The sequence below is a fragment of the Cucurbita pepo genome, chromosome 15, assembly GCF_057944985.1.
Source record: "Cucurbita pepo subsp. pepo isolate OVF chromosome 15, ASM5794498v1, whole genome shotgun sequence".
In the NCBI taxonomy this organism is placed as follows: domain Eukaryota; kingdom Viridiplantae; phylum Streptophyta; class Magnoliopsida; order Cucurbitales; family Cucurbitaceae; genus Cucurbita; species Cucurbita pepo.
The window spans coordinates 8,783,146-8,799,127 of NC_141812.1; the positions used below are offsets into that span (position 1 = coordinate 8,783,146).

The 15,982-nt window shown below is 35.6% G+C and overlaps 2 protein-coding genes and 1 pseudogene across 2 annotated transcripts; all 3 read left to right on the forward strand.

Moving 5' to 3' along the window:
* The first annotated feature begins 1,325 nt into the window (after positions 1-1,325).
* On the forward strand, positions 1,326-12,068 carry LOC147789265 (microtubule-associated protein 70-3 pseudogene; annotated as a pseudogene).
* Positions 8,897-9,463, forward strand: LOC147789266 (basic form of pathogenesis-related protein 1-like). The gene has a single exon (XM_087118229.1). The coding sequence runs from the start codon at positions 8,897-8,899 to the stop codon at positions 9,353-9,355; it is 459 nt and encodes a 152-aa protein (XP_086974355.1). The 3' UTR covers positions 9,356-9,463.
* An 864-nt stretch (positions 12,069-12,932) lies between the features above and the next one.
* LOC111776491 (basic form of pathogenesis-related protein 1-like) lies at positions 12,933-13,391 on the forward strand. The gene has a single exon (XM_023655948.2). The coding sequence runs from the start codon at positions 12,933-12,935 to the stop codon at positions 13,389-13,391; it is 459 nt and encodes a 152-aa protein (XP_023511716.2).
* Positions 13,392-15,982: the final 2,591 nt, after the last annotated feature.

A 15,982-nucleotide genomic window follows, 5' to 3' on the forward strand; every position in this document is an offset into this window, starting at 1 on the left:
CATCTTTCACATGTACTTCATTTCCTCCATTCAAACTTGTCTTTATTAAATTTATCCTTTGGCATAGAGCCTTGTCTCTTTGAGCCGCACAGCTAAAGATGACGACTGGCGAATACAATTTTGTTCAACCAGTAATACCAAAATTTGTTGGTCACTACGATCATTGGAGCATGTTAATGGAGAACTTTCTTCGCTGTAGAGAATGTTGGCAAGTAGTTGAGTCTGGAATTTTTGGCAGATGATGCTGATCACTCAAATGAACAGAAATAGGAGGTGGCTGATCAGAAATTGAAAGACTTAAGAGCTAAGAATTACCTTTCCCAGGCCATCGATCACTCAATTCTGGAGACTATTTTGGATAAAAAAAAAACTTCGAAAGGAATTTGGGATTCTATAAAAAAAAATTTCAAGGAAATACAAGGGTGAAACGAGCACAACTACACTCTGCGCAAGGACTTTGAGACCTTTCATATGAAGAAAGGTGAGATTTTGATACCCTTCATATGAAGAAAGGTAAGATTTTGATACCCTTCATATGAAGGAAGGTAATATTGTTTCTGATTTCTTTTCTCGTACTCTCACCGTTGCTAAGAAAATGCGTTTCCATGGTGAAAAGATTAGTGATGTTAACATTATTGAGAAAATCTTGCGCTCCATGACTTCAAAGTTTGATTACGTGGCTTGCTCCAACGAAGAATCCAACTATTTGGACAACATGACCATTGATGAATTACAGAGTAGTCTACTGGTTCATGAACAACATATGCAAAGACATACCGTGGAAGAGCAGGCATTGAAGATTACTCTTGACAGAAGTATAGGGAGAACAAATCGTGGAGGTGGCACAATTCGAGGTAGAGGACGAGGACATGGGAGACCAGGTTTTAACAAAACTCTTGTTGATTGTTTTTATTGTCATGACCCTGGTCATTTTAAGTATGAATGTCTCAAGAAGAATAAGAGAAAGGAATCACAAGCTCATTTTGCTGAAATTTCTGAACCGCTGCTTCTCATGACATATGTTGAAGAGATGGTAAAACAAAAGTACTCAACAGGTTGTTTGTCTGAAATTGAAGCTCCAGAAGCTGTAACAACAAAAGAATTACTTCTTATTGTACATGTTGAAAAAGCAACACATGTTGAAAAAGCAACAGACGAAATCATGCGGTTATGTGGCACATCACATCGACAACTTACTGCAGCCTCTTCACACACAACAAAACGGAGTGGCAGAAAGAAAAAAGTTCTTGGATGAGGAGGTTTATGTGGCACAACCTCTTGATTATGTGAAGGGGGAGAAGGGAGAGATTCAGATCAATCAGGTTATGGCGATGATATCTGGCGATGGAGATGGGTTTTCTCTGGAGGTTAGTAACGGACAGGTGGTGGATTCCCAGGCTACGTCGACGTCGATCTCGCTACCGAATTCAACGCCGTTGACGATCTCGAGATCTTTTAGGGAGGGAAAAAGCTCGTCGTAGAGGCAGACATCGGTCAAGTCGAGTATGGACACCGACGAATTCTTGTACTTGTTTCATGGCTCGGATCCGGTGAAGGTGGAGCTCAATCGCCTTGAGAATGAAGTACGAGATAAGGATAGAGAGCTCGGAGAAGCTCAGGCGAAGATCAAGGCTTTGAAGTTGTTTGAGCAGCTTAGAGAAAAGGTAGTTGAAGAGTTGACTGAAGAAGAGGAGAAATTAAAGTTGACAGAATCTCTTCTTGAAAGCAAGAATCTTAAAATCAATGATGAGAAGAAGGCTTCAATGGCAGCTCAATTTTCCGCTCATGCTACTCAAAAGGATGATTACATGCCTCCAATCGAAGACATTCTTGCACCTTTGGAGGTTGAGCTCAAGCTTGCACGACAAGAGATTGCAAAGCTTCAAGATGACAACAAAGCACTGGATCGTCTAACCAAATCAAAGGAAGCGGCTTTGGTTGATGCTTAGAGGACGGTTCAAAGTGTCCTGGCCAAGACCTCTATGGTGGATGATTTACCAAACAAAAATCAAGAGTTAATGAAACAGATAGAGATTTGTCCGGAAGAAAACAAAATCTTGGACAAGATGCACCGACAGAAAGTTGCAGAGGTTGAAAAATTAACGCAAACTGTGGGGGAGCTGGAGGAGGCTGTCCTTGTTGCGTGGTGTGGCTGCTCGGATGCTGTGAGAGATTATCAGCGCAAAATTCAGGAGATGAATGAGGAAATGAAAACTCTGGACAGGGAGCTGGACAGGAAATGAAAACCCTGCCACTTGAATCCTACGAGTTCCCACCAATGACAGTTTCTTTTGAAGCATGGTACTGGCTAGAAATAAATCCAATGTTGGTAGATCCAAGCAATGCTAGAACTTTTCACAAGCAACTGCCTTTGTCAATATATCTGCAAGTCTATCCGCAGTTTCAATTTTCAATAAATGAATGTCTCCCTTCGTTAACAATTATTCGAACAAAATGAAATTAAACATTAATATGTTTGGTGCGAGCATGATGAACTTAGTTGTTCTTAAGAAATACCAAATCATTAATCAAACCATGCATCCAAATAGCAAGTTTAAATGACTATTTTATACTCTACTTGGGTTGTAAACAATGCAATAGTAGTATGCAAATTGAGCACCAACAAATAGGTCCACCAGCCATAGTCAATGAATAACCAGTAGTGGAATGACGTTTATCAATCTCCACTTGCCTCTTGGAAGCAATCAACATGACATCAACATACAAGACCAAATAGATAAATAGACCATCATCAAGGCACTAAAAGTACACACAATGATCAAATTGACTATGAGTATATCTCTGCTCCACCATGAAGTGATCAAACCTCTTATATCATTGGCGAGGAGATTGTTTTAGCCCATACAAAGATTTCCTCATCCTGCATACCAAATAATGTTGCCCAACTACTCGAAAGCTAATTGGTTGTCCATATATATTTATGCGCACAAGATTAAATTGAGCAACCAAAATCAACAGAAAAAAATATAAAAGGAAGAATGCTTTACCACATGTGAAAAAATCTCAATATAATAAATCTCTTCCTTCTTCCCATAGCCATTAGCCACAAGTCAAACCTTATAATGAAAAAGTTTTTTTTTTTTTTTTTTTTTTTTTCATAAACCCATTTATTATCAATTTCCTTCTTCGGTCGTAGCCTCTTGCTATGTAAGCTATTTGGATTTTGAATATCATCTTTGTAGCGGTTGGGAACTCCATGAACCATAGGGAGAGCGTACGCTATCGTATCATCAAACTTGGTAGGTTTTCGAATTTCACTTCGTGATTTGTTCCTTGCGAATGACTTAGATTTCTATACTCTTTCATTGTTGAGGCATTGCTCCACCGTCTCTAAGTCCTTAAGATGATCCGCTACCTGCTCAATAGGTTATTTAGTAGAAGCAACCACTTCAAAATTAGAACTCCAAATCCTCCATCCATATTAGGATTTATTAGGGAACAATATTACCACTCAAAACAAGTTTCTCCACCAAAAGAACAATCTGAAAGGGATAGAAATAATCACAATTTTTGAAAATATAATTTGCAAGAACAAATAAACAAACTTGCAATGAGAAACTTATTTTTTGACAATTGATGGTGAGTGTGAACATGTCTCGTGGTCGATGATGTTAAGTCTTTCACAATACCCCAAATGTCACAACTAAAATGTTCTGATACCAATAGTTGTAGCGGAAGTTGAAGAAATATCCATGACACACACGAACATAAATGAATAAAAAGACACAACAACTTACGTGGATATAGGAGAATTTTGACGTGGTTCGAAGAGAAGAAGTTTTCCTACCTCCAGGGGTAGTGACCAATCACTATAGCCAAAGTGTAGACAAGTGTGTCTCCCACACTCTCACACTACAAAGTCTCATTTACAAAATTCCTCCAAATTGCGTCTAGGCAAATACAAAATGACACTTACTCTACATCTCATAACAACATTAAACAAACCTTTATATAGCATAATAATGCTAATGCGCATACATAAATAAAGATAATTCATATATCAAGGTGGGAGATGAACCAAATGAATACAATAGGTACATAATCGAAATAGAGAATGTACTAAAAGTATTCATGAACCAAATTTTCATGACAATTCTCAAGAAGAACAAATTAAACTAAGATGGAACAATCAATTGGAACGATAAGAACAACAACAATCAGTCAATTAGAATGACCATCTGAGAATCATTTGAACAAGGTGAGCTTATTAATCCTATTCCGCCACAAATATTACAAGGTAAGTTAGTTTATAGAGTTTGATATTCTTGTTTTATGTTCACATGGTTTGTTAACATTTTAAAAATAATTAGTGAAATGTTAAGCTCTTATATTTATAATAAACCTTTTAATTTTGTTTATAAGCACTCTGAAAACAGTAATTTAATAATAGGCATTACATCGGTTTAAAATTGTGGACCAAGTTAATTTGAGGAAAGAGATTAGGCATTTGTTTTTTTCGAGGAATTTAAGGAATTTGAATGTTCCTCCACTTTTGTCTCTTTATGTATTTCTATCCCAACACAATGGAACAACAAACATGTGATCTTCTCAACATATAAATACCCTAAACCAAACACGAATGTCCCAAACCAATACAACCCCACCAATCCTTCAACTAAAACTCGTTACAATGGTATATTCCGACTTTCTCCCCGCACTTTGGATCGTCGGAATTGCCTTAATCCTAGCTCAAATCTCTCTAACGATCGCCGAAAGCAGCCCCAAGGACTGGGTCGATGCCACAAATGCCATTCGAGCCGAGAATGGCGTCGGCCCAGTGTCTTGGAACACCACTTTGGCGACCTATGCTCTAGATTATGCCAAAACAAGGATCGCTACGTGTGAGATGGAGCACTCCGATGGACCTTATGCCGAGAACTTGGCAGAAGCATATGAGAAGACAACAGCAGAATTGACAGTGAAGTTTTGGGCTAGCGAGAAGGAGTTTTATGACCCCATAACAAAAAAGTGCGTGAAGGAAGAGTGCGGGCATTTCCTAAATTTGGTGGCGAAGGACACAACATCCATTGGCTGTGCTGAAGTGAAGTGCCACAACAACTTTATTTTCTCCATCTGCGACTATTCTTAAGCTCCATATCACAATAATAGGCTCAAACCTCAGCCTTGCAAATTTAGTTGTTGTTGTTATATTATCCAAGTTGTGATTTCTTATAATCTAAGCGGGTTGTATTGGCTTTCTTGAACTTCCATTTGGGTTCATCTTTCTACACTGAAGAGAGATAAATCGTAAAATTACTTAATTACTTAAATTTTTGTGCAAAATAAATATTTCTTCAATCGCGAGTGCATAATAGCTCACTGATCGAGCATTCTTGCGCCGAAGGTGAACAGAGCTAACCGATCTACCGAAGCTATGTGATGTAAAAATGCATAAGTTTTGGTCGAAGCTATGTGATGTAAAAATGCATAAGTTTTGGTTTTGTTCTTGAGTTCAATAAAACGTGGAAGATAAAAATCCGTACCATGATCTCTTATATAGTTGTGATCCCTTGATCCAAGGTATAATATTTTAATCCGTTGAATTATGTTTAAATTGCAACTAATGTATATTTCTGGACTAAATAGATATACAAATTGTTTATCACGTTTATTTTTTAGCACATGTGCTATTTAAATGTGATAAGTTAGTTACATTCACTTTAAACCAATGTTTTGTAATTTTTACAAGTCTATACAACCGTGAGTCTCGAATAAGGAATAAAGGTTTTGAAAATGGACAAGGATGACATGAAGAGCTTTCGTCCATACGACCTCCCTAAAGTTTCTCTTCCTCTCGATGACTTGATTCTCTTTTCTCTCTTGATGCTCTGGGTAGATTCTCTCATTTGTCTTGTGCACTTTGTGATCGTAACATACTCAAGATAAGGCACGTAGTTTTTCAAAGTCTCGAGATAATCTAGCTAGTTCCTTATATTTAGCTATTATCAATCATCCAAGGCTAGTCTTCTAGGGCTCATCGTTTCTCTAGTTTCTTGGAGTTGGCCGTTTCTTGGTCTTCTTGGAGCTCATCATTTGTCATAATCTAGCCCTTTGGAGATCATCTATCAACTCATCATTTGAAACCAATGTTGACCTTGTCTTAATGATTCACGATTAAGGATAAGCAAGGTTAATGTTCCCACACTACATCACTCATTTCATATATCAATAGAATACTATGAGGGTTCATCTTAATGATCCAGGATTAAGATGTTAGGAATTGACGTTTCATTCGCGCAGAAGAAGCATTTGAGTCAATTTTGATTTTATTTAGAATTAAACATAACTAAAGGTTAAAGAAACTTATATTAAAAAAATATGGAGCAATTTCTAATCGTTTTTTAATCTTACATGTTCAACTTGCATTAAAAAAATATATGAAGAAAGTTTTGACATGTCTCTGTTCTACTAGTTCCACGTACTCTATAAAGTTGAAGAAGGCTTGTGGGATACACTGAAAAGAAGAGCTACAAGAGTCCTATTTACCGGAACTTTGAGAATATTTTCATATTTCATATATCAAATATATTAAATTAATTTGAACATTTCAAATTTTTATTTCAATTAAATTGATCATTTTAGTATTACAATGAGCGAGGAACGAGACCTTATGCATCTATAGATTATATATTTTTCCGACCCAAAATAATTAATTAAATTCTTTATCTAATCAATTTTTATTACTTAACTATATAAGTTACTCTATTATAAACCTAGAGTTATACTCTTTATAGGACAAGTTGCACCTACATGTCATAGGTAAATTTTTAGTAGACAAGAATCATCATTTTTCTATTCAATAAAAGTCTCAATCAATCAAAGTATTCCAATCGGTTTGCTTGGCATTGCTCACTCCCTCTCTTGAAATGGTTAAGGTGGAATGGCCGTTGAAATCCATTTCGGTCCGTCAATTTCCAAATTCTCGTCCAAATTACATCAAGTTTGTTACAATCAAGTTTAATTAGGTTAGAAAATTAAATATCGAAAATAATTTACACGTTCTAGAAAATCATGTCACAAGCTATTGCAATAAAAAAGATTAAGAATCGATTAAGATTGATAAGAAGTCGACTGTGAACCAATGAGAACCAAAAAAGGGAGGGAAAAAGGCCGAGAGGAAAAAAATCTTCATGACAATCTCAACAAGCTCCATCTTGCTGGAAGGTCTCGCAGTTGATAACCAGTTTGGCTGCCACCATGTCAATTGGCTGCTTCTTCCGTCCAATGTTAGTATGTCCAAGCAATGTTAGAACTTTTCACAAGCAACTACTTTTGTCAATATATCCGCAAGGCTATCAACAGTTTCAATTTTCAATAAATGAATGTCCCCTCATTAACAATTATTTGAACAAAATGAAATCAAACATTAATATGCTTGGTGCGAGCATGATGGACTTAGTTGTTCGACAAACAAATAGCACTCTGGTTATCACAAATATACCTCTACGTGTTCTTAAGAAATGGCAAGTCATTAATAAAACCATGCATCCAAATAGCTCCTTAAAAGTTTAAATGACTACCATATACTCTACCTTGGTTGTAAACAATGCAATAGTAATATGCAATAGTGAGGACCAACAAACAGGTCCACCAGCCATATTAAACGGATAACAGATAGTGGAATGACATTTATCAGTATCCACTTTTCTTTTGGAAGCAATCAACATACAAAACCAAATACATAAATAAACCAAATAATAATATGAATGGATGAAAATAATCACAAATTTTGAAAAATATGATTTCCAACAACAAATAAGCATATTTGCAATGAGAAACTTATCTTTGACAATTAATGGAGAGTGTGAACACGTCTCGTGGTCGATGAGGTTCAATCTTTCGCAATACCCCAAATACCACAACTAAAATGCTCTGATGCCAATTGTTGTAACGGAAGTTGAAGAAAGATTCATCACACTCAAACATCGACAAGCATAAATGAATAAAAATACACAAGGATGTACGTGGATATAGGAGAATTTTTACATGGTTCGGAGAGAATAAATTCTCCTACATCCACGGTTGGTAACCAATCGCCATAGTCAAAGTATTTACAAGTTTATCTATTACACTCTCGCACTACAAAATCTCACATACAAAATTTCTCCCAATTGCCTCTAGGCAAATACAAAATGACACTCATTCTACCTCTCATAATAATACTAGACAAACCTTAATATAAATATAATAATACTAATGCTTATATATGAATCAAGATAATTCATGTACCGATATGGGAGATGAACCAAATAACTCCAATAGGTACATAAATCAAAGTCAGAAATGCATCAAAAGTATTGATGAACCAACTCTTCATGACAATTCTCAACCAGATCAAATTAAACTAATATTGAACAATTAATTGGAACGATGAGAACAAAGCAAAAACAACAATCATGGGACAAAGTTAGTTTATAGAGTTAAATATTTTTGTCTATGTTCACATGGTTGGTTAAAATGTTAAGAAATATTGGTAAATTCTTATATCTATAAGAATAAGGTAAATTCTTTAAAGTAATTTAATTTTGAGAAATATTGGTAAATTCTTATATCTTATCTTTGATAAATTCTTATATTGGTAAAAGAATAATATAATTTATTCATCAACCAACTCTTTAATTTTGTTTATAAGCACTCAAAAATAGTAATTTAATAATAGAAATTACATCTCAGTAAAATTGGCAACCAAGTTAATTTGCATTTATTTATTTATTTATTATTTTATTTTATTTTTTGAAGAATTTAAGGAAACTTTTATCTGTCAATGTATTTCTCTCATAACAATATCGATCTTCTTAACATAAATACCCTAAACCAAACACAAATATCCCAAACCAATACAATCCTACCAATCCTTCACCTAAAACTTGTTACAATGGCGTCTCTCAATTTTCTCTCCACATTTTGGATTGTTGGAATTACCCTAATCCTAATTCCAATCTCTCCAACGATTGCCAAAAGCAGCCCCAAAGACTTCGTTGATGCCCACAATGCCATCCGAGCCGAGAATGGGGTCGGCCCGGTGTCTTGGAACACAACTTTGGCTACCTATGCTCTAGATTACGCCAAAACAAGAATCTCTACGTGCGAGATGGAGCATTCCTATGGACCTTATGCCGAGAACTTGGCCGAAGCATATGAGAAGACAACAGCAGAATTGACAGTGAAGTTTTGGGCTAGCGAGAAGGAGTTTTATGACCCCATAACAAAAAAGTGCGTGAAGGAAGAGTGCGGGCATTTCCTGAATATTGTGGCGAAGGACACAACATCCATTGGCTGTGCTGAAGTTAAGTGCGACAACAACTTTATTTTCACCATCTGCGACTATTATTAAGCTCGATGTCAAAATAATAGGCTCAAACCTCGGCCTTTCAAATTTAGTTATTGTTCTTAACAATAATTTGATCCAAAACTCTAAACCCTAAAATTTCTTATAATCTAAGCCGGTTGTATTGTCTTTATTGAACTTCCATTTGGGTTGATCTTTCCCTATCAAAGAGGGATAAATGGTAAGATTACTTATTTACTTAAATTTGTGTGCAAAATAAATATTTCTTCAATCATGAGTGCATAATAGCTCACTGATGAGTGTTCTTGCGCCGAAGATGAATGTGACTAACCGATCTACCGAAGCTATGAGATGCAAAAATGCATAAGTCTTGGTTTTTTTCTTGAGTTCAATAAAACGTGGAAGATGAAAATTCGTACTATAATCTCTTATATAGCTATGTTCTCTTGATAGAAGATATAATATTTTAATTAGTTGACCAAACCAATTTTCTCACAAAAAAAAAAAAAAAAAAAATTCGACCAAACCAATCAATTAGGTTTAGACGTATCCGATTCGACCGATTCTGATCGGTTTTTTAACGCCCCAACTCTCGAATATAAGGAATAAAGGTTTTGAAAATGGACAAGGATGACATGAAGAGCTTTCGTCCATACGACCTCCTTAAAGCTTCTCTTCCTCTCGACTCGACTTGATTATCTTTTCTCACTTGAAGCTCTGGTAGATTCCCTCTCATTTGTCTTGTGCACTTTGTGATCGTAACATGCTCAAGACAAGGCACGTCGTTTTTCAAAGTCTCGAGATAATCTAGCTAGTTCCTTATATTTAGCTATTATCAATCATCCAAGGTTAGTCCTTTAGGACTCATCGTTCCTCTAGTTTCTTGGAGTTTGTCGTTTCTTGGTCTTTTTGGAGCTCATCATTTATCATAATCTAGCCCCTTGGAGGTCATCTATCAACTCATCATTTGAAACCACGGTTGACCTTGCCTTGATGATAGGATAAACTAGCAAACCTCTAATCGTTCCCACACTACATCACTCATTTCATATATGAATAGAATACTTTGAGGGTTCATCTCAACGATCCAAGATTAAGGTGTTAGGACTTGACATTTCATTCGCGCACAAGAAGCATTTGAGTCAATTTTGATTTTATTTAGAATTAAACATAACTAAAGGTTAAAGAAACTTATAATAAAAAAATATAGAGAAATTTCTTACCGTTTTTTAATCTTACATGTTCAACCTACATTGAAAAAATATACGAAGAAATGTTTGCCATGTCTCTAATCTATTTGTAAATTTTTAGTAGACAAGAATCATCCATCTTTCTATTTGATAAAAGTCTCCATCAATCAAAGTATTCCAATCTGTTTGCTTGGTATTGCGCAATCCCAATCTTGAAATGGTTAAGGTGGAATCGCCGTTGAAATCCATTTCAGTTAGTCAATTTCCAAATTCTCGTGAAAATTACATCATGTTTGTTACAATTAAGTTGAATTAGGTTAGAAAATTAAATAACGAAAATAATTTACGTGTTCTAAAAAATCATGTCACAAGCTATTGCGATAAAAAAGGTTAAGAATCGATTAAGATTGACAAGAAGTGGACCGTGAACCAAAGAGATCCAAAAAAGGGAGGGAAAAAGGCTGAGAGGAAAATGAATCTTCGGGATAAATCTCAACAAGCTCCACCTTGCCAGAAGATCTCAAAGTTGATAAAGGCGGCCACCAAGTCAATTGAAACTTATTAGTTTAAGAGAGGGAATGTTGAAAAAGATTTAGTTGCTATTTTTATGTCTTAGTTTTTGAATATCATATCAGTGATATGATCTTTTTATGCCGATATCTTATCATAGAAATGATCTTATGTCACATTCTTTGTTTTGACCTGATATTCTTAAGATTTTATTTTTATCTTTTGTTAAGCATTGTACCTGCTATAAATATATAGTCATCTTTGACATAATAAAAAGTACCTGCTTCTCATGACATATGTTGAAGAGATGTTAGAACAAAAGGAGGACTCAACATGTTGTTTGTCTGAAATTGAAGCTCCAGAAGCTGTAACAACAAAAGAATTGCTTCTTTTGGCACATGTTAAAAAAGCAAGAAACCATGCGATTATGTGACACATCACATCGACAACTTACTGCAGCCTCTACACCACCGCAAAAACGGAGTGGCAGAAAGAAAAAAGTTCTTTGATGAGGAGGTTTATGTGGCACAACCTCTCGGGTATGTGAAAGGTGAGAAGGGAGAGATTCGGATAAATCAGGTTATGGCAGAGATATTTGGCAATGGAGATGGATTTTTGCCGGAGGTTAGTAATGGACAAGTGGTGGATTTTCGGGCTACGTCGATGTTGATTTCGCCATCGAATTCGATGTCGTTGATGATCTCGGGATCTTTTAGGGAGGGGAAAAGCTCATCGCAGCGGCGGACGTTGGTCGATGCTGAAAGGACTGTTCAAAGTGTCCTGGGCAAGACCTCTATGGTGGATGATTTACCGAACAAAAATCAAGAGTTAATGAAACAGATAGAGATTTGTCAGGAACAAGACAAAATCTTGGACAAGATGCACCGACAAAAAGTTGTAGAGGTTGAAAAATTAACGCAAACTATGAAGGAGATTATCAACGCAAAATTCAGGAGTTGAATGAGGAAAGGAAAACTCTGGGCAGAGAGTTGGCTCGTGCAAAGGTGTCAGCATGGAGAGTGGCTGTAGTAGAAGCAAATGAAAAGATCCCGAAGTAACCCATTGAGAAGCTTTTCCTTCAGCACCGAACAGGTACCCATTCGAGAATTTTCAGCATTGAAGATGAACAGGTACTCTTCTTGAGTGGAGGCACCCACCCCGCCACTTGAATCCTCCGATATCTACTCATAGATATGATCTTATGTCACATTCTTTGTTTTGGTCTATGTTCTGCTTTGTGTTATGATTTTATTTTTATCTTTCACTTAATCATTGTGTTGGCTATAAATATAGTCATTTTTCACAAAATAAAGTACTGAATTTTCTTACTTCTGCAAGCTTATCTTTATTAAATTTATCACTTCCGTCTGATGTTAGTAGATCCAAGCAATGCTAGAACAAATTAAACTAAGATGGAACAATCAATTGGAACGATAAGAACAACAACAATCAGTCAATTAGAATGACCATCTGAGAATCATTTGAACAAGGTGAGCTTATTAATCCTATTCCGCCACAAATATTACAAGGTAAGTTAGTTTATAGAGTTTGATATTCTTGTTTTATGTTCACATGGTTTGTTAACATTTTAAAAATAATTAGTGAAATGTTAAGCTCTTATATTTATAATAAACCTTTTAATTTTGTTTATAAGCACTCTGAAAACAGTAATTTAATAATAGGCATTACATCGGTTTAAAATTGTGGACCAAGTTAATTTGAGGAAAGAGATTAGGCATTTGTTTTTTTCGAGGAATTTAAGGAATTTGAATGTTCCTCCACTTTTGTCTCTTTATGTATTTCTATCCCAACACAATGGAACAACAAACATGTGATCTTCTCAACATATAAATACCCTAAACCAAACACGAATGTCCCAAACCAATACAACCCCACCAATCCTTCAACTAAAACTCGTTACAATGGTATATTCCGACTTTCTCCCCGCACTTTGGATCGTCGGAATTGCCTTAATCCTAGCTCAAATCTCTCTAACGATCGCCGAAAGCAGCCCCAAGGACTGGGTCGATGCCACAAATGCCATTCGAGCCGAGAATGGCGTCGGCCCAGTGTCTTGGAACACCACTTTGGCGACCTATGCTCTAGATTATGCCAAAACAAGGATCGCTACGTGTGAGATGGAGCACTCCGATGGACCTTATGCCGAGAACTTGGCAGAAGCATATGAGAAGACAACAGCAGAATTGACAGTGAAGTTTTGGGCTAGCGAGAAGGAGTTTTATGACCCCATAACAAAAAAGTGCGTGAAGGAAGAGTGCGGGCATTTCCTAAATTTGGTGGCGAAGGACACAACATCCATTGGCTGTGCTGAAGTGAAGTGCCACAACAACTTTATTTTCTCCATCTGCGACTATTCTTAAGCTCCATATCACAATAATAGGCTCAAACCTCAGCCTTGCAAATTTAGTTGTTGTTGTTATATTATCCAAGTTGTGATTTCTTATAATCTAAGCGGGTTGTATTGGCTTTCTTGAACTTCCATTTGGGTTCATCTTTCTACACTGAAGAGAGATAAATCGTAAAATTACTTAATTACTTAAATTTTTGTGCAAAATAAATATTTCTTCAATCACGAGTGCATAATAGCTCACTGATCGAGCATTCTTGCGCCGAAGGTGAACAGAGCTAACCGATCTACCGAAGCTATGTGATGTAAAAATGCATAAGTTTTGGTCGAAGCTATGTGATGTAAAAATGCATAAGTTTTGGTTTTGTTCTTGAGTTCAATAAAACGTGGAAGATAAAAATCCGTACCATGATCTCTTATATAGTTGTGATCCCTTGATCCAAGGTATAATATTTTAATCTGTTGAATTATGTTTAAATTGCAACTAATGTATATTTCTGGACTAAATAGATATACAAATTGTTTATCACCTTTATTTTTTAGCACATGTGCTATTTAAATGTGATAAGTTAGTTACATTCACTTTAAACCAATGTTTTGTAATTTTCACAAGTCTATACAACAATGAGTCTCGAATATAAGGAATAAAGGTTTTGAAAATGGACAAGGATGACATGAAGAACTTTCGTCCATACGACCTCCCTAAAGTTTCTCTTCCTCTCGATGACTTGATTCTCTTTTCTCTCTTGATGTTCTGGGTAGATTCTCTCATTTGTCTTGTGCACTTTGTGATCGTAACATACTCAAGATAAGGCACGTAGTTTTTCAAAGTCTCGAGATAATCTAGCTAGTTCCTTATATTTAGCTATTATCAATCATCCAATGCTAGTCTTCTAGGGCTCATCGTTTCTCTAGTTTCTTGGAGTTGGCCGTTTCTTGGTCTTCTTGGAGCTCATCATTTGTCATAATCTAGCCCTTTGGAGATCATCTATCAACTCATCATTTGAAACCAATGTTGACCTTGTCTTAATGATTCACGATTAAGGATAAGCAAGGTTAATGTTCCCACACTACATCACTCATTTCATATATCAATAGAATACTATGAGGGTTCATCTTAATGATCCAGGATTAAGATGTTAGGAATTGACGTTTCATTCGCGCAGAAGAAGCATTTGAGTCAATTTTGATTTTATTTAGAATTAAACATAACTAAAGGTTAAAGAAACTTGTATTAAAAAAATATGGAGCAATTTCTAATCGTTTTTTAATCTTACATGTTCAACTTGCATTAAAAAAATATATGAAGAAAGTTTTGACATGTCTCTGTTCTACTAGTTCCACGTACTCTATAAAGTTGAAGAAGGCTTGTGGGATACACTGAAAAGAAGAGCTACAAGAGTCCTATTTACCGGGACTTTGAGAATATTTTCATATTTCATATATCAAATATATTAAATTAATTTGAACATTTAACATTAAATATACTTTCTCGTTTAGATTTCATGTATCTAATATATTAAATATTAATTTGGACATTTCAAATTTTTATTTCAATTAAATTGATCATTTTAGTATTACAATGAGCGAGGAACGAGACCTTATGCATCTATAGATTATATACTTTTCCGACCCAAAATAATTAATTAAATTCTTTATCTAATCAATTTTTATTACTTAACTATATAAGTTACTCTATTATAAACCTAGAGTTATACTCTTTATAGGACAAGTTGCACCTACATGTCATAGGTAAATTTTTAGTAGACAAGAATCATCATTTTTCTATTCAATAAAAGTCTCAATCAATCAAAGTATTCCAATCGGTTTGCTTGGCATTGCTCGCTCCCTATCTTGAAATGGTTAAGGTGGAATGGCCGTTGAAATCCATTTCGGTCCGAAAATTTCCAAATTCTCGTCCAAATTACATCAAGTTTGTTACAATCAAGTTTAATTAGGTTAGAAAATTAAATATCGAAAATAATTTACACGTTCTAGAAAATCATGTCACAAGCCATTGCAATAAAAAAGATTAAGAATCGATTAAGATTGATAAGAAGTCGACTGTGAACCAATGAGAACCAAAAAAGGGAGGGAAAAAGGCGGAGAGGAAAAAAAACTTCATGACAATCTCAACAAGCTCCATCGGAAAAAGGCGGAGAGGAAAAAAAACTTCATGACAATCTCAACAAGCTCCATCTTGCTGGAAGGTCTCGCAGTTGATAACCAGTTTGGCTGCCACCATGTCAATTGGCTGCTTCTTCCGTCCAATGTTAGTATGTCCAAGCAATGTTAGAACTTTTCACAAGCAACTACTTTTGTCAATATATCCGCAAGGCTATCAACAGTTTCAATTTTCAATAAAGGAATGTCCCCCTCATTAACAATTATTTTAACAAAATGAAATCAAACATTAATATGCTTGGTGCGAGCATGATGGACTTAGTTGTTCGACAAACAAATAGCACTCTGGTTATCACAAATATACCTCTACGTGTTCTTAAGAAATGGCAAGTCATTAATAAAACCATGCATCCAAATAGCTCCTTAAAAGTTTAAATGACTACCATATACTCTACCATGGTTGTAAACAATGCAATAGTA

Bases quoted from the DNA above. Each gene is read 5' to 3' on its own strand.
- LOC147789266 (XM_087118229.1), top strand. From the start codon at position 8,897: ATGGCGTCTCTCAATTTTCTCTCCACATTTTGGATTGTTGGAATTACC.
- LOC111776491 (XM_023655948.2), top strand. From the start codon at position 12,933: ATGGTATATTCCGACTTTCTCCCCGCACTTTGGATCGTCGGAATTGCC.